Genomic DNA, 24,417 nt, shown 5'->3' on the forward strand with positions numbered 1-24,417 from the left:
AGGTAATGCAAATTTGAGAACTCTAGAAATGTAATACAAACATGTTATTTGAAAAGGTTTATTTTAAATAATTTTTCTTTAAATTAATTTAATTGAATTTATGAATATTATTTTGGATGGTGTTGGAAGTCAAAAAATCGTAGCTTGGGGGGTTATAAAGTCTCCTTATAAATATTTGAATGATTTAGAAGGAAAGTAAAATAATTTGCAAACGGATTGTAAAGCTTGAAATAAGGAAAAGGTTCTTACAAATATTTTGTCCAAAAACGCTTTATTATCGAATTACGGCTAGAAAAGAATTTCTCCCGGTTTTCAGTTCTGCCGTTGAATTGAGGTCACACCAAAAATTTTAATGTGTTACATAATGGATAACCATGATGGCTTGTTATGTTTATTGATTTTTAAAAAAAAATCGAATAAAATAGGTCCCAGAACTGTACTTCCCGTATTTTTTATGTTATTCAACGTAAAACAAAAAACTCAATGATGAAAAACACGTTTTTTTAAGTTTGAAAGTACAACTTTCTTAAATAACTAATAAATATGTAAATTTTATTATCAAAACTTGTAGAGAATTTAATTTAAAGAAAATTAATGTAATAAAATTTATGAAAAAAAAGTTCGATTTTTATTATTAAAAACAAAATAAAACTTAACAAAAAAATGTTATGAATTTGTAAAAATTAAAAACAGTAGTTTTACAACTGATTTAGTTGTTTAGATGTTCGAAAAATTAAAATAGTTTTCAAATTCAAACTTAATCCACTATTAATTTTATAAACAGAATAACAGACCAAGCAATGCTTCACTATTGCTAGATTTGAGTTATATATAAACTCAATATATATATATATATATATATATATATATATAGATTAAATAAACAAAATTGAAAGTTTGATAAAACATTAACAAAATGAGCATTACGGAACTTCACCAAATTTAATCTTTCCCTTTTTTCTCTTACCCTTTCTCCCTTTGTTCTTTTTCTTCCCTCTTTCATCTTTTCCCCTTTCCCCCTTTTCGCTATTTTCCTTTTCCAATTTTCATTTTTACCCCCATTTCCCTCCTTCCATTTCTAATTTTCGTTCCATTTCCCCTTCCCTTCCCCCATTTATATTTTCCTCGTTTCCCTTTCCCCCTTCCCATTCACCCCTTTCCCCTTTTATTCTTTCTTCGTTCCCCTTTCCTGTTTCGTTTTCCATTTTCCTCTTCTTCCCTTTTTACCTTCTTCCCTATTACCTTTTCCGAGTTTTCCCTCTTTCCCTTTTCTGATTTTCCCTTTCTTCCTTTTTCCCCACGCGTAAATCGATCCAGTAGTTTTTTAGTCTACAGCGAACACATATATCGGAAACGTTTAAATGGAATCGTAAAATATTTAGTACAGGGTGTGTTGCTTTTACGTCCAACAGATGTTTTTCAAAATAAGCATGTTCTTACCTGTCACAGGTATGACATCTTAGGTATATAAATAGTAGGTACATAAAAACACGCGAGTATTCGAATGCAACGTGTATCAAATTTCAATCGGTAAAGTAATTTTGGAGATTTAATATTTTTAAGAAACGGACATTTACATTTTTATTTATATAGATATACAAAGTGCCATTCTCTGAATGGCTATAGCAACATTAAAGTTCCAGTGCCCAAGATAATAATGAATAAATGAATCTTAAAATATAGCCTAATATAAATACAATTAATGTAAAATTTGTCACATCGAGTCTAGTTCTTATTATTAATCATTACATATAAGGCGGTGAGTGGTTCGATTCATCAGCAGTAGTAGAGAAAATCTTGATCATATTGTAAATGTAAACACTATTTTAATTTTATTCATTCTAATTTAGAAAGAAAAACAATCGCATCCTGAATACTGGCATCCAATTCCTTCCCCTCTTTAATGAAGATATTTTCAATAGTTATACGCTTTATACTATTGTTTAACATGTTATAAATTTTAAGTAGAAATAGATAAATGATTTTCGAAACCGTTCTTTAAATTCAGCCGGGATTTGCATTCATACTTCTTGTATTGTACACATTATTTATTTTATGATTTTTACAACTATCGAAAAATACTCTTAATACTTTGTATATGTATAGGAAGGATTCTTTATGGGTAAAATGTTAAGCTTTTTGAAAACCTGAAGAGAGGGTTGAAACAGCTCTGAAATCCATAATTCGAATTATTTTTTTCTCACACTTGCTAATTGAGATTTATAAGTGCCTTTCCTATATTTGAATCCAGATTAAATTCTAAATTTAATAACCGCATTATATATACAAACCAACCGTTTTTGATTGCAGTAATGTTGTAACTTGTATAATTTACATGAGTATCCTTTATTCTGTCCTTTCCTTTATTTCAGTATGTAAGGCTTCCAGCTTAATTCAGAATCTATAATTAGACCTAAATATTTAGTGGAATTAGTTTTCCTTATAGATTCACATACACAAATAGTATTGCACGAGCAAGAATATTTATGATCCTTTACAGTGAAGGTTGATTCCTCCCTATTTATAAAATAAATAAAATTAGATCTACTTGTGCTAAGAACTACTTTATTATTGTAGAACCAATTTTCCCATTTATCGCAGCTATATTCTACGGCAGTAATATCTAAAAAAAAGAGACATTTCCGTCTGAAATTTTCATTACATAAGTAATATTAGAGGACAGTATCCTGTGTAGTACCACTTGACACAGTCCAATCATTTAAATTGTCACCCTTTGTATCACATTATAGACAATTTGACAGATGAATTCCAAACCAGGTTAACGCGCCATCCCTAATCCCTACTTTTTCCATTTTACAAAAAAGGATTTTTTTACTAACAGTATCAAATGCTTTTTATATATCTAAAAGCAAAACTGATAAATTTTTCCCTATATAATTATACTGCTGTATATTTCTTTTAATAGGTCACTTAGTCGGTAGTTTTCTACCTCTCTTTAACAACCTTTTTGTAAACCTGAATGACTATAGAGCTTTTGGACATTTAATCTACGTTAAAAAAAATACTCACTGTGATTTATACTGTATTAATTTACTACAAATGTTTGAAAATTCCACTACTGACATCGATACACTTTTTAACTCTTATCCTTATATTTTCTGTCAGCAACCTAATGATATCTTGATCTGTGGACCATGAGAAATAACTCATAAAAGTTTGTTATTGTTCATTTTCTTCAAAAATTGGACATTGTGTTTATTCTCATTATTCTTTCTTCTGTTCCAGTGAGTTCTGATTTCTTTTGGTTTTTTCTCTGGGAATCCCTTTTTTTATATTTGGTACCTCTGTATTATAATGGCGCCACTATCGTTGGGAGGTTATAACCAGCACGACCGGTGACGAGTTAAATAACTACGTTCGATTTCAACACGATAAAATAAAATATTCGTTAAAGTTAATGGTGAACTTATAATTAAAATGTGTGCACTTAGAATTTGGGATCACCCACGTTGTGAAGAGGAAGCTATTAGATTTTTGCAGGTTAGGTTAGGTTAGGTCAATTTGAATAAACAATTCAGTTTCTAGTTTTGTGTTTCTACGTAATTCCTAACAAATTCCAACAGCGATAATAAATTTGCAAACCTATTATATATAACCTTGCAACCATAGTGGCGCTGTTATAATATATAAATACCTTTTATTTATTTTTTAAGTTTCTTTATTCAGTATTTTTTCATTATTATAATTATTATTTCACTTTCTATTTCTAGGACAAATACTGTGACCATTTAACACATTTAATACAGTGGAAATATCCTTCCTCCAAGTTAGGCAAACTACACCTTTAAGTGTGCCAAGACCGCTTTTGCGGGAAACGTGTAGTTTGCCGGTCAAGGCCGGGCAACGTTCCTGAAATAGTTTTACCCTGTAGAATATACTCTGATGAGGCCAAAAGGACCAACAGTTGATACAAGTTGACCTGTCTTCTTCCTATAAATGGTGGTTTACCATCTTGCTACTACTTTTTCCATCTAGTAGGCTTCTTCAACATCTTTTCTGGTGAAGGTAGATCGTGAGATCAACCAGTATTTTCAGTTCTTTAGCAGGTCTGGAAAGTTTTCCCTTCGTCAAGAGTTAAAATTTTTATTTTTATGTATTTTAAATAAAATAAAAATGTTGCATAAATCATGCAACAGATTCTCTTGCATGATTTTTATTTTTAGTAGATGATCGATTGAAGTGTGAGTTTTTAATTTTGATTATTAACTAGTGTTTGTTGACACGATGGCTGCCGCAAAGAATTTGATTTGCTTTTTGTATCAGAAAGCTTTTACTGGGAAGCAAAAACGCTAGCCCTATAAAGGCCAATGCAGTAGGATTATTCATCCATCTTGTTGTAAATTGAGTTGATCGATTCTATTTTTTATATGGTTGATCGTATATCTAAATATTTCTGTATTCGTTAATTTACTCAAAGATGATTATACTCCAGTGGATGGGTGGTTATACTCCGATAGATTGTACTATACATACGGCTCCTTTAAATTATAGCATAATTCTACTTGTTCATATTGTCTCTGCCCATTCTGATATTTTGTTTCAAAATATTTATTCTAAATCTTGGCCCTCACTGGTAAAAGCTGGCAAAAGACAAAGGTTTTGAATGTTGACTCTTGTTCAGAAAAGGATATTAGTAAATTATTTATTTGTATTAATGACTGATATGAAAAATGTCATATCTTTATTTGCTAACAAGGTCTGTAGTTTGACTCCTGAAATATCCGATCTGAAATGTTTTAACAGACATGAATGAACTAACCAACTAATTGATACCCTAGGAACAAAAAATAATTGTGATAAAAAAATAATAACCAAAAAAAGCTTTTTGAAAATAAGAAAAAGGTTAATAAGAAAAATAAAATGTTTGGCTGAAGTATCAAAACATTGAAGAAAGGTCAAGATGTCAATAAGTCTGAGAATGGTGTATTGGTTACTGCAGTAAAATCTGCAGTTAAATAGTTAAAAACTGCATCTTGTATTATGGAGGAGGCAAGTGACAATGGAGAGATGAATGATAAAGATTGAATAATTGTTAAATTGCATAGTAAGGCATGAAAAAAAAAGAAAATTAGTAAGATAAAAGCTATAATTGGTAGTAGTAAAAAATATTTCACATGATAAAAACGAAAAAAAAGCCTTATTTTTAGTCCTAGGCTAAATTCAGGGTAAACCCTGGTTTACCCCTACTACTGCCTACTGTAGTAAACCCTGATTCCTCACTATAGATCCAGAAAATTTTACACCAGCAAACCCACTAAGAACACCTCCTCACATTCAACCTGAATGATATTTTCTTTTCGCATACGCAATTCTACGATCTATCCCTAGAAAATTAGGAGGAGTAGTAGCCCTAATAATATCAATTATAATTATTATATCAATACCATTCTCAATAAAAATAAAATTTCAAACAAGATCATTCTACCCAATAAATAAAATAATGTTTTGAACTATAGTAAATACATTTATTCTACTTACATTAATCGGAGCACGACCAGTTGAAGAACCATACATTATTACAGGACAAATCTTGACCACAATTTACTTTTCCTAGGGGTTTACCCCTACTACTACTGCAGATAATTAGATTGAAAAGAACATCGTTGAATCAACTTCAGTTAAGAGGTGAAGTACATTTAAGTTGGCTACAAAAAGACCAAATTATAGCTTTGATCTTTATGTTGAGGTGGATGAATGAAATTTTAAAAGGTTTTGGATTCGAGGTATGCCATTCTGAGTGTTTTTCCTTTCATTCCATAGTTTGTTGAAACCTAACTAGGTTTTGTTTGGTAGTAACATTAAGAAATCAGAGGAGGTTGGCACTTGTCTCATTAATGACTTTCAAATTGCTCCAAGTAATATCTCAGATCAAAATGTAAGAAGAATTCACATAAAATGAGATGAATTTTTCTTGTCTTTAGCAATATTCCTTTTGTCATCATTGCTGCCATTGAGTCTTTCTTTAATGACAGTTATGTGTTTTCTGATTATCTTCTAATCAATTTTGTGGTGTACAAAACCGATCATCAAGTCGATAATTCTGGAAAGAGATATAGTAGTGGTTCCCTGGCTGCAGTTCTATATTCATTCAGAGCTCTCGTAGAAGCGATTTTAGAATTCACACCTGAATGTGTGTCTGATTGAATTGGAAATGAGAGATGGAAGTAATCTATTGTAGCATAATCATTATTTTAGTCCTGAATACCCTTCTAATTTTATTTTAATCATACTTTAATATGGTAACTAAACAGATTGATGCAATTTTTTATTCTTTGATGGTCATTGGAATTTTAATGCACCTGTTATTGAATAGATAAACTGATCTATTGAATTGAGCTAATGCTCATTTTTATGCTAAAAAGTAAGCTAGAGTTTTATTTAGTATCATGGATGACCTTGATGTGAAACAGTTTTAATTATGTTCCTAAGGGTGTTAAAACTGTTCTTGATATTGTGTTTTCTAATATTAAAGATGATCCCCTTGGCATTTACATAACAACTGAGGAAGTAATTTCATCAAATTCTAAGAGGCTTAATCTTGGCATAATTTTTATTGAGGTGACTAGCCGAATCTGTTAGTCAATAGGACTGAAATGGTGTATTTTTCTTCTGCTGACATTAATATAGTTGCTTTTTGTTTTGGTGAATTGATCTATAACTTTAAGAAAAATCATATTCTTCATTAAAGGTCGCTGCTCAAGAGGTTTCCTGTATAGTTTTCATGAGACTGATGCGGATGTTAAAATCAAAAAAACATTGAGCATAGAAGATATTAAAAAAAAACTGAGCGTCATATTCATTATCAAATGTTTTTAGAGTATCAAAATCAAGCTGAAATATTTTAAAAGGGGGGAAAATTTCTACAGCTGAAGCTGCAGATTGTGGTCTAAGATGTAGTAGACCAAACAATTTGTTAAAAAATTTTAAGTTCTTTTTAAATGAAAATTGTGGGGATGAGACCAATAAAAATGGAAAAAAGAAAAATTACTGATGCAGAAGAATTATAAGAAAAAATTTAGACCTTAATCTCTTTCTGTATTTCAGAAGAAATCTCTCGTATAGTATAGACTGTGATGGAGATTACTTTTTTTTGAGGAAGTATTAATGGCCACCAAATCTCTTAGACCTAGAAGTGGTGTTAATTGTATTCCACAGTTTAAAATCAAAGATATGGTTGATTTTATTGCTCCAGTATCGCAATAGATGTTTAATTTCAATTTAACAAGTGGAATTTTTCGCAGTTGTTGAAAGAAAGCTCTTGTTTTCCCTGTTCCTAAAAACAAAGATATCCATTTAATTTTGAACTGGAGACCTGTATTAACACTAAATATGATACCAAAATTCTTTTCAAAAATTTTCCACCAATATTTATATTCAACTCTGTCTCATAGTATCTTGCCTTATCAGATGGTTTTGTGTCTATGAGATCAACCCTAACTAATGCTAATAATATTTTATCATTTATAGGGTCTGAGGTGGGTAGGAAATAATTTTTTGTTGTGTATTTCAACTTCCAGAAGGCCTTTGGCAAAGTACTTTATTATTTACTTTTGCAAAAACTAACACTTTTTGGTACATAAGGTAGTATGTTAAGTTGGCTAAGGTCCTAACTTTTAGAGCGAATGTTTATAGTATAAAGATGTTGAGAAAGATTTCTAGTACATAAATTTCTCCATCTGGTGTTCCTCAGCTCTAATTTGGTTCCTCTGTTTTTTATGCTTTAAATAAATGATATCGCCGCCTTTATTTCTACTAGGATACTATTGTTTCCGGACGATGTCAGAATTTGCACTAAGTCAATTGTAAAGATGATTATTTGATTTTGCAGTGACATTAATAGAATACATCAATGGTTTTAATAGAATATCCCTTAATCTAGAAAAAAATAACTGTTGTTGTTCACTCTCATGTTCTCATTTATGAAAACAAATTATATAACTCTTTTTTCTTACTTATGTAAGAAAACTATGTTAATCTAGTTCTACAGATGTTTTATAATAAGAAGAAATGCATATTATATCTATTGTAAAAATATACTTCTTTTTATCTAATTATTAAAGCTTTATAGTCTAATACAAAATGTTATATAGTAAACAATTCGGTTCTTAAGATGTAAAACTAATAAGTTTTTAAATATATTAAAATAATTCACCTCTTATAAAGTGTTAAAGTAAATGTATATAAAAAGATTTCAATCATATTATAAAATGTAATTTAAACTGTGAATACATAATAATAATAATAAACTAACAATATGAAAGTTATTAATATTATAAAACAAAAAAAAATAAAATTATCTAATTCTAGTACAATAAAAATATAATTAATCACAGTAAAGGGTATTGCTTTGAAAATATTATTGAACCAGCTTCGAATACTGAAAGGTGCATAAAAGGCACATGTTTGAACAGCTGTAATGTACTCCAGAAAAAAATTGAAAGTTAAATATATTTTATTAGGGATGGTCAATAATATCAAATATGTAGAGAAGATGTAGTTATGGACTTGAGTGTTTGGATAGATTATAAACTACACTTTAATGAAAATGTTCTTCGAACAGCATCCAAAGCAAGAAGTAATTTTGGTCAGCTTTTATGGATCTGTCACTTGTTTCAAGATTTTAGATCGAACTTTTATCTACATACAATGTTTAATCCACTGCATGAATTTATGCCCAAATATAGAATTACAATAGAAACTACATTTCTATTTAATTGTAGCTGTTCAGAAACGTATTTTTCCGTTTTTGACATATAGATTTCTTTGATGAATTGGTCTTTTAATTATAAATCCCAATTTAGTTTCTGGAATCTGAGTTCCCTTAGTGATCAGTGGTTCTTTCAGGATGTTATATTTGCTCCTTAAGTACCGGTACTTAAAGGAAATATTGTTAGTGATATAACCAGTGTTGGTTTACTAATGTCTTATATTATAAAGAATTGTCATTTTCTCTGTATGAAGTAGCCCAGCTTCATTGGTTCTTTTAGTACGATGCTTAGGAATATTTGTTTATCTTCCTGATTCTATGGATGTTGTCTATGAAGGTATTCGTTGTTAATAAGTGAAGTATCTACTATAAATAATTAGGTAACCCAGAATAAATTTTTATAATTATTACAGCGTGTTTCCATAATCGTAACAAACAATTGGGCCTTTATCTCTCTATCTATATAAATAAAAGACAATCTTCGCTTTGTGTGTGTGCCTCAATAATTCAAAAAAGACTTAACCGATTTCACCGAAAATTTCGCAATTTATTATTATTTTCTCGGGAGTGTGACTAAGAACGATGTTTTTGAAATTCCCAGTTTAAAGGGTTAAAATGGAGTAACAATGTAATTTACTATTTTTTTCTAATTTCTCGTTAACAAATAGAGATATTATCTTAATTTCTGGTGTGTGTAATCTTCAGATAAATATCTAAAAAAAAGTCTCGATTTTTGGAAATTCCGATTTAAAATGGTTAAATTATTTTTTTTGGAAACCCCCGCTATTTTTTTAATAGGTAACAAATAAAGAATATTGATGTATTTAATCTTTATGTGAATATCTAAAAACCAATTTATAGATTTTCTGAAATTCGACCTTGAAATGGAATATGAGTTAAAAAAAAATGTTAAACAGTGATTGCAAAATTTTCCCATTTCCGAACTATAGTAAACGAGATATTATAAGATTTTGACTTGCAAATAAATATCAGAAAAAATATCTGAATAAATAAATTTTCAGATAAATATCTAAAAAATATTTTCAGGTTTTTTGAATTTCAATATTTTTAGGGGGTTGACGGTGTACGACGCAGCAGCTCAACCAACACATACACTGTTACTGTATGTACGATGCGAAATATGTACCTGCCAACGGTTACTTGAATAAAAAACATAGAACAAAAATTAAAAAAATTAACTGGGATGGGAAACGCAATTGATAGCGCTGACAAAGCTACCGTAGGATGCTAATTATTAATATATATGAATTTTATATTCTTTATTACGTGAATATAATTAATTTCTGTATGTTTTGTACATATTTTTTTTATATTTATTTTCTGCAACATATTACGGTTTAAACGACTACTTCATTTTCTCTCTGTCTAGGTCACTACAACTTCCCAAAACTGTACTCAATGGTAGGTTGTGGATGACTAATAGATATTTTTAATTAGAGATTCCTGTTGTATTGTTACAAATTCCTAATTGGTAGCGAGTTGTATTAAATATCTGTTTTCAATTTCGTCTAAGTACTTATATATATTTTTGACATTTTTCTGCATCAACTGACGATGCTCGTTAACAATTTGAAATGCGCATTTAGTTTATGATTTTTATTTTTTGCAATCAATTCTTGGGAGAATTTTTTTTCTTATATTTATTTTTTTAGGGCAAAAGATTAGTTCTCCTTCTGTAGCAAAATTAAAAAGAGGTAGTGTTTTTAATAATGCTTCCCATTGTACATATTTGCATACATTATCCTGGATTATTGTTTAATATGAATAAAATTTTTTTACGTATCTTTTTCATTGTTTTTTTTCCCACTATATTCATATCTAAGTAATAATATTCTTCTCGTGCTATTTGAAATTACACTTTGTCGTAACTAAATTTCTGGAGCTGTTCTTTATAAGAGTAAAATTAGAAAAGGAAGAAAAAACTAGGAGTGAAGGTGGAAAACAAGAAGAGACATTAGGTTCTTTTTTCTCTTTTTTTTACTCATAATCTTTTCTCGCTCTCTTTTTCTCTACTTTTCAGTTTCTGTATCACTTACTTTTTTCCTTTATAATGTTTTAACTAAGTTACTTATTTTCTTTTCTTTTTAACTAAAGTTTAAAACTTTTATAACGCTTAAGTTTTGTTATAAAAAAAATTGAGATATTGGTAACTTATTACCGTGCTATTGTTCAAGTAAATTATTTTAACGTCTTAATTATACAAAATGAACCAGTATTAAAATATTGTTAATTAATGAGTTGTTATAACAATTATAATTTAATTAAGGTAAATAACTAATATTCTATATATATACTAGCTCTACCCTCCACGCTTCGCTGTGGCACATTGTGGTTGCATGGATGAGAAATGAGAAACAAAACAAAGCATACGTTTCATAGAAGTTTAATTTTGCAATACTTGAGGATATACAATATTTTTTGTTTTTCCACTGTCTGCGTAGATATAAAGGCTATCTGGTTTGCCGACTCGGGAACATGCAACATACAGTTGCCCATGTGAGAACCAATCCGCATCTAAATCTAAACCACACAATTCTAAAGATTGACCTTGAGCTTTATTGATTGTGATTGCAAATGCCAATCGAATTGGGAATTGCAATCTTTTAAATTAAAATGGTGTATCAGTCGGGATTATGGGTATTCAAGGAATGAGGACATCTTCACCTTTGAAAGGTCCCGTTAAAATCGTTGCCTCCACTATCAATTTCTTAACTGCAAGTCGCGTGCCGTTGCAGAGTTTTGGCTGATTAATATTCCGCAACAGGATAATTGTCATTTTTTGATTGAACCGTTGCTAGAATCAGTCTAATGAGGAATGTTTTCCCAGTTCCTCCTGGTGCATCCAAGAAGAAGGTCCCCCCAACTCCGTCATTTATCATTTGCATTATGCGATCATAAATTCCTTTCTGTTCACGCGTTAATTTGGGAATGTTTGATTGAACATATGACTGAAGATCACCAATGTTGTAACTCTGTTCACGGCGTAAATCCACATCAAATGAAGCAGTCGCAGTTCGGGTGGGTGCTGGCATTGACTAAGAACTTTATTTGCAATAGCTAAGCACTTGATAAATATCTTCAATATTTATCAATGCTTCGTTGTAAATGCCTTCTGTAAATTCCATGGTCATATTGGTATTTTCTAGGCGTACTCTATGCAAAATATTCTTAGCCATATGCGATCGATATCTTTCCCATAACTCTGTGGAGATGAAGGGAAGCAAGCGGTCAATATAATTGCGAATAAAGCGCGAATTTGGTGTGGATGTGCAGTGTTGCACCCGTCATTAATACATATATCCCACTGTTGGTCGTTTTGTAATAAATTCGGTGAAAGGCGCAGCTCAATCACGACACGATCACACAAAAGTACCTCGATTAAAGTGAATATTTAATTCAGATTGTATAATAATCTGAATCAGATGCAAGTGGATACGTTTTTTTTTTTTTTGTTAATAAACAATGAAATTGGAAACAGGTATTGTTTTACATGTGACTGCGGTTGTCGTTAGCTAGTATGGCGAGTGTTCCACTCGCTTCCGGCAGATGGCGCGGTCACTTGTACACAGCTAACCGTTAAAAAAACTGTTTTCTCGCGGTCGTGGGTATGTGACTGATGCGAAAATAGATAAAACAATCTTTGATGCGGGTTATATATCGTGCTAAAATTTGAGCTCAATCGGTGCAGAACATTTTGAGTTTTTGAAGAGTACACAAACGAACTTAACATTTTTATATATAAAGATTTGTGGGCTGCGAAAAAAAGCCCTTAAGTCTTGCGAAAAAAACTTCATTTTAAATGCTTACAAAAGCAGAGTAATGCTTACAAATTACAGAATAATCAAACGGCGTTGATTTCAGATGTTAAAAAACTGCTAACGTAAGTAGAAGTTGTGCTGCTTCATTGTACAACGTGATTCTCGAGTATGAATCTACTAATGAATTACGGTCTCCAAAGAAAACAAAACCCCGCAGGTCAATTTAGAAAAATTTTGTTTGCATACTCTTAAGTCTATCTGGGCTATAAGAAAGTTGGGTGTTTTAATTTATTTACTTTAAGTCATCTTTCTTGGTGGCTTTTCTTTTTGTTTTGGTGTTTTTTTGTTTTTTTTTTAATAAAATACAGAAGTTTTAGCAGTTAAATATAATTCAAAGAAATTTGTTACTTAATCAGTTGTGATTTTGTTTACATTGGCAACGGCCATACGGGCTCTTTGTGATTGGTTGTTGTGTTTGACAGCGGCCATCTTGCATTGATCTGATTGGTATTCCTTTGTTTACATTGCCAAATTAAAAATGTAGAAATTAAAATTAGATAGATAGATTTATTAAAAATAGATGAAAACAATTTTTGATGCGGGTTATATATCGTTCTAAAATTTGAGCTCAATCGGTGCAGAACATTTTGAGTTTTTGAAACCGTACACAAACGAACTTAACATTTTTATATATATAGATATATCGTGATATTAAACTATGGAAGGTAAAAAAACCTTACCAGAAGGTAAAAAAAAGTCCTACATAGTTACAAATTGGAGGTTTGAAATGTTTGTCTGCCATCTTGGATCCGCCTAATGAATCAAACTTTTTTTTTAAATAGCTTTAAATAGAAAGTTGGACATGATTTTAATGTAAAGTTTTATGAGAAAAATTGTGGTAAAAACCATTTCTTAATGTTTTTTTTGTTGTTTAGTATTAAACAATAAAAGTTTGGCAAAAAAAAAGGAAATATCGTTGTAGTAATAAACCAAAGTAAAACGCCCCATAACTGTTTTGTTTTACCTTTAAAATTACATCTAATAAAAAACATATTTTATGGTAATAATTCCTATTATCTTTTCTGCTAAGAACACTATAATTTCTAAGTTAAATACTGTTTAATTTTTTAAATTTTTTTTATTACATGTGTTAAAGGAGAAGAATGAATATTTTAGTAAATCTAAAATTCCTTTAATTAAAAAGTAACAATAAAACGTTAATAATCGAACAAATCAACAATCAAGCGTTTATCCTTTTCAATAACCTCAATTTTTTGAAAACAGAAAATAAATAAATGAAGTTAAAAGATAAGTATTACCATTAATAATCAATAAACAAGAAGAAGGCCAGATAAGGCGCGTGACGTCAAGTATAGGGAGGGACGTTGATTAAACGCTATATATAGATTAAAAGAAATTTAAAAGTTTTGATAATGGAGTGGTTATGAAACGCTTCAACATATAATAAAAAAATGAAGCTAAGAAAGATAAACAGTACTTAACATAGAAGTTAATGCTGAAATTACTTCCCCAAACATTAAATACGAGCTCTTAATTATAATAAATGTCACTAATAATAATAACGCAGTAACTATTAATTTGCAGAAAAAATCCTCCAAATTAAATGGCTAGCTCTACTGATATTATTTGCTTTAATTAACACAGTATTTAATTTAAAAATTTTGTTAAATGTTATCGGTCCTAAAGAAGAAATTTTGCAAGCATATTTTTCTACAAGAAATGTTCATAATGCTTCCCTTCTACAGCTTATCAGTGCGCAAACCTTTAGTATAGTAATATTTGTATGTAACTATCATGTTTGATGGTGTACGTGCAAGACCCACCGGGTTGGTCTAGTGGTTAACGTGTCTTCCCAAATCAGCTGATTTGGAAGTCGAGAGTTACAGCGTTCAAGTCCTAGTAAAGCCAGTTATTTTTACACGGATTTGAATACTAGATCGTGGATACAGGTGTTCTTTGGTGGTTGTGTTTCAATTAACCACGCACCTCAGGAATGGCCGAAGTGAGAATGTACAAGACTACACTTCATTTACACTCATACATATCATCTTCATTCATCCTCTGAAGAATTATCTAAACGGTAGTTACCGGAGCCTAAACAGAAAAAAGAAAGGTATACGTGCAAATTCGTCAATTACACGCCTTTTTATTTCGTCAATGTTTACAGGTTTTGTTTTGTATACACGCCTTTTTATTTCGTCAATGTTTACAGGTTTTGTTTTGTATACATTGTGTTTTATAAGTAGACCCAAAACATAATAATCTAGAGGAGATAGATCTGTAGACCTGGTAGGCCTTTCTATTGGTTTTTCTTCTGTACACTTTTCTATTGCTAAGCAGTCATCGTCAGTTTTCTTTTTTAATAATCATGCGTTCATTTACGTACATATTTTTTTTTTTAAGATTTGACTAGCCATATAAACTTAAAACCTTTTAGTTGATGAATGTATTGAAATTATTTAATTATTATTTAATGAATGTATTAATTATTTAGTAACAAATCTGAACCGGGTGAAAATTCGATACTTTCCGGTAAACGACGAACTGCTATTTTTCATATATAGAGATTTGCAATTTATTTATTTTTATATATGTTTCAGGAAGTTGTCAACTATCATGGTCTGTTTACTTATTGGGAATATCGGTATTTCTACTAATCATATGTTTTGGATTAAGCTTCTGTTCATCAAGAGTGACTCCTGGTTCATTCCGTATTTGAGTGTACAGTGCGGGGATGTTACGCCCCGATTAGCAACTGCCACAACCTGCATCATTATGAACTACCGTAACGTATTACTCTTTTATACTGGTGACTTTGGTGCTGGTAGTGATTTTAATAAAAATAAATATGGTGATGGTAAGGGTAGTTTTAATGGTGGAGGATTAACAATTTACTAACATTAAAAAATAGATTAAAATTAAATTATAATTATATTTTCGGGTTATTAGAATAATTGTTATGTGATTGACTGATATTGTAAGAAGATTTATATATGTTACAGTAATTATGCACAGGTATTAATCCGGTAATAGTGTATAATTGTCGTTTAATTTGATTAATCGTGGTAACATATATAATTTGTATATTTAACGTTAATTAAACGAGGTTAGCAAGCGAAGGTTATGTTTGGCTAGGTTATATTGATATATATGATTTATGTGTATGACTTAGTTTTGTCAGTACACTGAATCGACATAATTTTTTTCCCCCCACTCCCCCGAGCTGGACTCACAATTAAGTATAACTCAACCCAGGGGAGTGTCCAGTACTCTAAAGGGTCTCCCAGTCTACCAGCTTTACGTCTGGCATGACAGGTCGGCCCGCCAGTAGGATCTTTTCTTCATGCTCAGCCTCTATTCTTCAGGGTAGGGTAACCAGGCCCAAATATGTCGTTCCTGGACCCACCAGGAAGCCAGGATCCGGTCTTTACGCCACTGCCTATAACGGGGGCACCCGGAAGAGGCATCTTCGCCGGGACTCTATCTTCTTAGCGCGGAGGTTCAGGAGTCTCCGTGCCTCATCACTACCGCCCACCCGTGCATGCACGGACGAATGGCAGCTTGGCAGGGGGCTATCTCTCACCCCTCTCCTCCTGATCCTTCACCTACAGGATCCCTGCCACAAATTCCGCAATCATGTTGAAACTCGAAGAGTTCCGCAGCATGGTACCGACAATGTTGTTCACACTGAGTGGCCCGGTGACAGATGTACAAGTGTGACGGTCTTCCTCCCATCGCTGGTACTGGAATACCCCGTGTTACGGGGTATCGGGGACCTCAGCCCTCCTCCTGCCGCATAGATAGACTCGGAAGACCCGTGGCCGGTCAAGAATTGTGCGAGCCAAAAGCGACCAACGGCTGAATATCCTCAGGCAGTGCGTCCACCAGCCTTTGGTGAGCGCATCCCATCTGCCTGTTATTCCCGGAGTACAGCTGCGTATTCTCCTTGGACTCCCCCTGGTGCCTCGACGTGTAAGCCTTTGCCATTTGCTGGAGAGGTGGTAGCCCCGTGATCACCAGCACCGCCTCAGCCGAAACTGAGGCGTACGCCGATGCCACCTTGAGGGCCATGTGGCGCTGCAACCCTTCTAGGAGCCTCCTCTTACGCTCCACCGTTATGCCCTTCTGTCACACAATGACGCTATAAAGCAGTATCGCATTCACATATGCGTACAATCTCCTCTTTGATCATGGGGCCCGCCAACGTTCGAGAACAACCTAGTTAGAAACTGAACCATCCGGCCAGCCTTTTCAGTAACCTCCCTGACATGAGGGGTGGGTGAATGACCGCCTGTCATTCCTAGCTTCATTCCTAGGTACTGGGCGGTCTCCTGCGACTGGACTTCCTCTCCCTCAATTTTGATTGGGATGGGCGCCAGCCGCCGACTTCTCGCCAGTGGGACGAAAACAGACTTATCTCAACACAGCTTCAGCCCATTGCCCGCCATCCAATCCCCAATCATAGAAATAGTGGAGGTCGCAGCGCGAGCCACCTCCTCCTCGGTCTTCGCCACCATAACCAGGGTCAAGTCGTCTGCATATGCGAAGGGCCCTTCCTGGGTAATGCACCGGAAAGACTGCATCATAGACTACGTTTCATAGGAGGAGTCCCAAGACAGAGCCCTGGGGTACCCAGCACGTGGACCGGAACTACAGTTCAGTATCCCTCCGAATGTTCCTCAGGAACCTCAGTATGACCCTCGGCGTGGCCTGCTCCCCAGCGGACTAGTCGAAGTATAGGCAAAACTTCCGCTCCGCTGGTGGCTCATCTTCTCGCCACAAAATTTCGAGTTGTCCTGTTCAACCTAATCAGGCTGGATCCCTGCCTGTAACAACAATGGATCGTTGGAGGACCGTATCCCCGACAAGTCACAAAAGCGGCATACGTCAGCCGTAACAGTTGACAAATCCATAATACGGTGCGCCTTGTTCATATCCTCTGCCGTCCAGTTCACAACCGCCGCCTCAATTAGTTCATCCTCTGCCAGCGGCTGAGCCAATATAGCTTTCAGGTCGCGATCACTTCCCCAAGTCTGCGTGGCTATGTCTGATTCAACGATTTGGCTGCACAAGTACTGCACGTCGTCATAACTCCCTCTACCTCCTTTGCCAACTTATTCAAAATCTCCGAGCACTACTTAATCTCTCGCTTTGTTTTTTGACTGCCCACACCAGCAAACGCAACACCTTAATCTGATAAACTAGAATCTCGAGGGCCAAACCAGAGTACAAATCAGTCACCTGTCTGGCTCCGCCACTTCGTTGTATGGCATTGTCAACATCACCGGCATCTGCCAAGTCTCCATTCGAATCCTCCCGTAGCACTCGGGGTTTCACGCCACTCGTAGGTTAAGTTTGAGCTTAGTTGCCGGTACGGTACCGCCCTCCTCCATTTTCACCTCGCAGACCAGTTGCATGCCGTCGTCCTCAGAAGAACTGCCTGATCTCGAGGAAGCAACGTCGGGTGACATCCGGTGGTTAGAGTCCTGCATTGTATTCCTGGCGGTCTTGCGTCTATCTGCAAGCAGCAAATGATTAGCGATTCGACCCGTTTCCTCTCAATGAACTTTACGGGACACGAACTACGGGTCTTCAACTGGGGTAAACCAATGCCTCGCACGAGCTGCCCAGACTCACCGGTACTACGTGGAAAATCACAAGACGATCCATCTCTCATCGGCCCCTCCCCACTCACAAAGGCCCAAAAATTACTACTCCCATCAGATTCAGAGCCCTCAGGATCGAAAATTATAAAAGTTCACGTAATAAAAATGTTCAAAGTTGAAAAGATAAAGAAACAACAGCTGTTATAAACAAACTCCAGAACCTCAATCCATTGATATTAATGGATTATAATCCACCCAATTTAGTCAAACGTAGCTAGTAAAATAACTTAGCACAGCCAACAGTTCCTACAAGTACAAAATATATAATTATAGCCCGAAAACCTAATAAAATCCGCGGTAATAAAAGCCCTTGGCAACGCGACGATACAGAAGTAAATAAACAATTCCAAATAATTTATAATTAGTCCAGAGCACTGGAAAGGGTAAGAACGAAGCTGATACAAAATAAACAGTAAACGTAATACAAGTGGCGAGTAGAGGTTAAGCACGTTTGTACACACGTCGGTACCTGAGAATCAACTCATAACTCATATTGAATCAACATAACCTACTAAGCATAATCTACGCACGCTTTACTAGCTAACCTCGACTAATTAACAGTAATGTTTTCATTATTTAGATAATAAATTCAATAATTACTGCTTATAGACGAGTTGTTATTTTAATATGGAGAATATGTAAAATGACCGATGTATTTAATAAATTGTTATATATTAAATTCTATAACATTGGAGGCGATTTTACATATTAACCGGTAATATTGCATAATCACCGGATTAATCAAATTTACCGTTACATATATATTATATATTTTATGAAACTTGTAACTTTTATTTTACGTAAATTGTAAGTTGTAAATAAATAAATAAAAAAATTTATCATCGGTAAAAATAATTTAATTGGTAATTTTTAAATTTAATATATCGGTAAAAAATAATTATTGATATATATATATATTTATTTATTTATTTATATGTGTGTGTATATATATCGGTCCAGCGGTTGGGGAGAATTTCATTCAGCCAATCACTTACAGCGTTGTGATTCAGCCAGTGAGGAGACGCACCATCTTGTTGCCAAATAAAGATCTGCCAAATTTGTAGTATATCAAGATATTTCATTCCAGACACTTTTTTATATCCGCAAAAATAAACGGCCCATAAACTTGCCGTCGGGATACGGCAAAAAAACATTCAGTTTTGATTTCAAATACAGCCAGAACAAATATAAACAAACAAAGCTGACCTTTGACTTATCTGAATAATATATATATATATACTTTGTGAATATGTGTACTTTGTGAATATATATATATATATATATATTCACAAAGAATGTAACAAACGTTCAGGACATATTCTAATTGTGATAATAAAGATGCAATTTCATAAAAACATAACTAATCGGAAATGTTTCGTTAGGGAAGATTGACTGGCGAAAGATTTCGTCCCGATTTCTGCTCCTTCGGTAAAATTAAGCCAGACTGAAATTCTTGGGGCAAAAATTAAACGATAAATTTAGTGATTTTATATGAAATCCGACCTGAAAAATTTTAAAAATAGGTCCCAGAACTGTATTTTTAAAAGTTTTGGAGAAATCTGGGTAAAAGGTAAAAATATTGGTCGGAAAAAACAGTATTTTATATTTTGCGTAAAATATATTTGTTAACGGGAGTCAGGAGTACTATTTTAGACCTATTTTTCCCATACTAACATAAGAAACATTTTCTCAGCATTTGTGTTGTTTACTCTATCCTTGGTACATATTTTAACGTAAGGATTTTTTTTAATTTTGATTTAAAAAATTAATAAAAATGTTTTTGTACTACATGTAACGAATTTTGTTCAATTTAACTGCATAAAAACATACAGAAACTGTTTTCAACAAATATTTCATGTTAAAATGTGTATATGGATATGTAAAGACATGCCTGAAAATTTGGGATTGACTGATCATTTGGTTTTCGGGAAAATGTTCCTTTTGTGCTAAAGTCATAGAATTCACAAAATTGCAAAAATAAAATTCAAATTAAGTAAAATACAACTTTATTCAACCTCAAAACAGGCCAGCTCTATATTCTTCTTCCTGCTTCTACTCCAACTTTCTCTTGGTACCTTCTTTTCTGTTGTGGCTAATCTCTCGTAATATGAAATTGACTTTTCAACTCGTCGAATTCGTTGTGTGTCAACTTCTTTCATGGCCTTTACCATGTAATATCCAGATTGAAGTCCAATTCTATGAATAACATCGCAACTAATGTTTTCTTTCTTGAATGTAGCCACAGCCTCGTACACGCCAAATTCAAGAGTTTTTCTGTTTATAAATACATTTTTTGAATCACTGTTCACACTATATTATTGAAGGATTCATCAACATTTTCCATAGTTCAATGAATGCACTTACTCAATAAATTACGGTTTGATAAAGCTTGAAAAACAGGTATTATTTATTACTTTCAAAATTGCCCTAGGGATACTTCTCCTGTATTGTTAAGGTGGTTGCTGAGGATCTAGCAAATGTTTATTATATTTACAACGACTCTTTAGTCCTTAAGGACACAATCTGGTTCATCACTGTCACAAACACTGGAGAAAAATCTATTTGCAGAACAAATTTCAAAAATTTCTTAAAAATAGAAAGAAACATCCTACAACAATGTCAATTATATCACATTAATCAGAAGATTTTGAAATATAATAAAATGAAAAAAAAAACAAAAAATGACAAACTTCTGACTCCCCGTAAATGGGTAAAAACCAATTAAAAGTTTTAAACAAAACTTATACAGAATTTGTTTCTAAGTAAAATGATATGTATAAAATCCAAAGAAAAAATACAAACGTAAGAATTTTGAAGTTTATTAAAAAAGTTTATTAAAACATGGCAAAATGTGAAAGAGTTTAACTAAGTATTAAAAAAACAAAATTTTCAATATTACAAAACAAAATAATTAAATATTTAAGAAAAATAAACAATCGACATTTATTTAAGAGAATGAAAAATCAAACAAGAATAAGAAAATTATAGTCATTTGATCGAAAGCGCAGAAATCAGGGCGAAATCGTTCGTCAGCTGACACTCTCTAACGAAGCGTTTCATATAATTGTATGAATGAAGTACATAAAAACTAAATACAGGATCGGTTGAACGGATTATAAAATTTTCACATTAAACGTTATTATATTAAGGTTAATGTTATGCGGTAAGAATTAACCAGACCCATTCGAATCTTTTTTATCCTACATCCCTCCATCTGTATGAAGTTAAATATAAAATTGTATACGGAATTCTATTTGAACGAATACTTTTTCCGCTTCTTTTTTGTTATCTCGAATTTTTATAATTAAAATGTTATTTTATCGTTATATCTTTGTTTAATATTAGCCAATCAGGGCTTGTTTCACCTGCCCATCCCATCTAACCAGTAGACCAGCCCACTGGACCCCACGCTTATGCTGTTTAGCCTCATGCTAGTGAAAATAATACAATTATTTGTAAACAACAATTAAACCTAAATAACAATTAAACCCTGTTAAATTTATATAAACTATCATTGCATTGTAAATTATTCAGGGCAACAGTTTGGTCAGCAAAGGACGCAAACTTTGAATGATCTGACGTATGCGGGTTTTAGAAAAGTCAGCCCCTATCCTACAAATATTAGTCATAAGGGACCCTTCATAAGGGTAAAAAATATTTTGCACGGTTTTTAGATTTATCCGATAAACACCACTAGAAGGTGACCGTATCACGTTTCTCATTTTTTGTTTTTTTATTTTATGTATTTCAGTCAAATAACCGGAGCCAAGTACAGCCAATATACGGCGCGTAATATTCGGTAAAAGTGGTACTAGCTGTGTTTCTTGAGCCGTCGCGCCGTACACCGTCCCACCTTTAATGCTACTGTTCTCGATAACCGAAAGAAATATAGAATAAGATAAGACACTTTTTTGATAAAAGATTTAATTTTAAATTTTGCAAAGGGTTTCTGAAATCGGTTTGAGGAATGGTTTGACCATAGTTAAGTTAATATCGTTAAAGAGCATAATAGTTACCGTAAACCATTAAAACGACCAACATCTTTGGCGGTTTTTTTTTTAATCTCGGAAACAGGCCTACGTCATTTCCATACAAAAACTACAGTATGTTCTTGTAAAATTATTTCTTAATTGGTAGAATAATTTTTGCTTCAAAGAGTAGCAGACTTACAGACTCCACCAGATATATATATATATATATGTATGTATAAATCTTATACATAAAGCTGAAAGAGTGTCTGTATTTATGTTCTCCCGTCACGTGAAAATCAGTGGACTGATTGCTTTCAAATTTGCAGGATATATTTGTGTTATCGCAGGGGAGGTTTTAAGCCATAGATCGTGACCCTATCCCCTTTTGAGATGAAATTGTGAATTAAAGATATTCATTAAAGAAAAACTAATTAATCCACTTAATTCAATATACTTCTGTCACAATGTCAACTGAAATAGATTGTGTGGAGTTTTTCTAATTCTGCGTACTTTAATCACCATAATCTCTACTATTTTTTTTTTTTTTTTTTGTAATTTACTTTCTTTTTCAGGTTTCTGTAAAGCCTAAATATGGTAATTGTTGTTTATCAATATTATTCTCACAACCATATGAGTAACAAAGAATGCGGAGGTCCAGGGGGCGGAGCGCTCTGGCCAGATAAAGATGGCAAGCGAAGCGAGTCTGTGTCCTGGGTTCGGCCCTGTTACCCCTCGAGGCCATCGGACTCGCTTGGGGTGGACCTGGGCATTGGGAATCCCCGGAGCCTCGAAGAGTGTATCGCAAAGTTCTCCCGAGACTTTCTTAACCTTTTTACTCGTGAAAATAATGGAAAACGTTCATATAAACATATTTCCTAAAATGTTTCCTTTGTGAGTTACGGCTAGTAAAGGATTTTGCTTGTATTTCAGCTACTCCGGTGAAATGAGAATGTACTGAAATTTTTAGGACGTTAATTAAGGGGCAGAATTAGTGTTTCTTGGTCTTTTTTTTTTGTTAAAGAGATGGGGAATTCCATTTACGGACGCCTAAGCAGTGTCGGGCTCGCTAACAGGTGCCGCAAGATGTTATTAATACACGTATGTAAACCTGCGCACTACCGACTAAACCGCCACCCCTGGCTACCACCCTTCCTGGAACCGATAACGAAGTATTCCTTTTGGAAGGAGGTTACACGCACACACGTCATAGTGCAATCGCATCATAATAGGAAACTCAACAGAAATATATCAGTTATAGCAAAACAACAGCAAACAAGATACATCACCATACATCAAGATACAGAAAACAGATTATGAAATTACATACATACATACATAGGTAATAAACACATAAAACTTATATATATATATATATATATATATATATAAAACAATCGTCCACTACTTTGAATTAACCTCTTTTCAGTGCATGAATCATATTAATCATGTTGATTTCTTTATAATTATTTATTTAATAAATTATTAATGTATAAATGAAATTTATTAATTTAAGAAAAATATTTATAAACTAATTTTTTTTCGAAATATGTATTCAAATATTAAATATTATTAAATAAAAAGAGCCAAACTATAATAAAGATAATAAAAATTATAAATTATTTAAAATAAATTTCTGCGTACGTAGGCTATGTTTTTAGTAAGTACAGTGGTGTATATAACACTTTTTAACCGATCAATAGGAAACGAGATCCTTACTTTATTATCATTTTATCCTTTCAGCAAATGGAGTGTATTAAGGTATTCTCAACTGTCTAGTAAGCGTTTTTATATTTATCGCTATCCAATATTAGGTCATAAAAAATACATTAAAGATAATCTATTGAATTAATATTTAAAATAGACGTAGTATATTTATAGAAAATATATTCCTAAGAGTTTGTTACACTATGAACTGATTATACCTAGAGCATATTTCTATTTTACTAAAATTGTTGTCTGTATGATGTTCATCAAGAAATAAAATAAACGCCTTGACCAATTACACACCTTCAGTAATTTCTAGGTTTTTTATACCTGCTGATGGTAATATTTTAGAGTTCTAATCAGGCTTTTGAATTCATAAATTCACGTAAAAAAATGTTGTAAACATTTCCTGATAAAAATTTTCAGAATTTTGTTTTATTTCACATTAAATAAGACAATGTGTTTAGAAGCTGTTCAATATTTGTAACTTGATTTTTTATCGTTCACATGATTATTTTATTTCTTTCTTTGCAATGTGATAATTTATT

General features: G+C 32.8%; 1 protein-coding gene across 1 annotated transcript in view; it reads left to right on the top strand.

Moving 5' to 3' along the window:
• The window catches only part of LOC142330555 (LHFPL tetraspan subfamily member 6 protein-like), a 347,661-nt gene that overhangs the window by 311,945 nt on the left and 11,299 nt on the right, over positions 1–24,417 (top strand). The window contains exon 5 of the mRNA XM_075375905.1: positions 15,133–15,313. Coding sequence (XP_075232020.1) covers positions 15,133–15,247 — 115 coding nt within the window. The 3' untranslated portion in view covers positions 15,248–15,313. The remainder of the gene's footprint in view (positions 1–15,132; positions 15,314–24,417) is intronic.

Source organism: Lycorma delicatula, chromosome 9 (assembly GCF_047948215.1).
Source record: "Lycorma delicatula isolate Av1 chromosome 9, ASM4794821v1, whole genome shotgun sequence".
Lineage (NCBI taxonomy): Eukaryota > Metazoa > Arthropoda > Insecta > Hemiptera > Fulgoridae > Lycorma > Lycorma delicatula.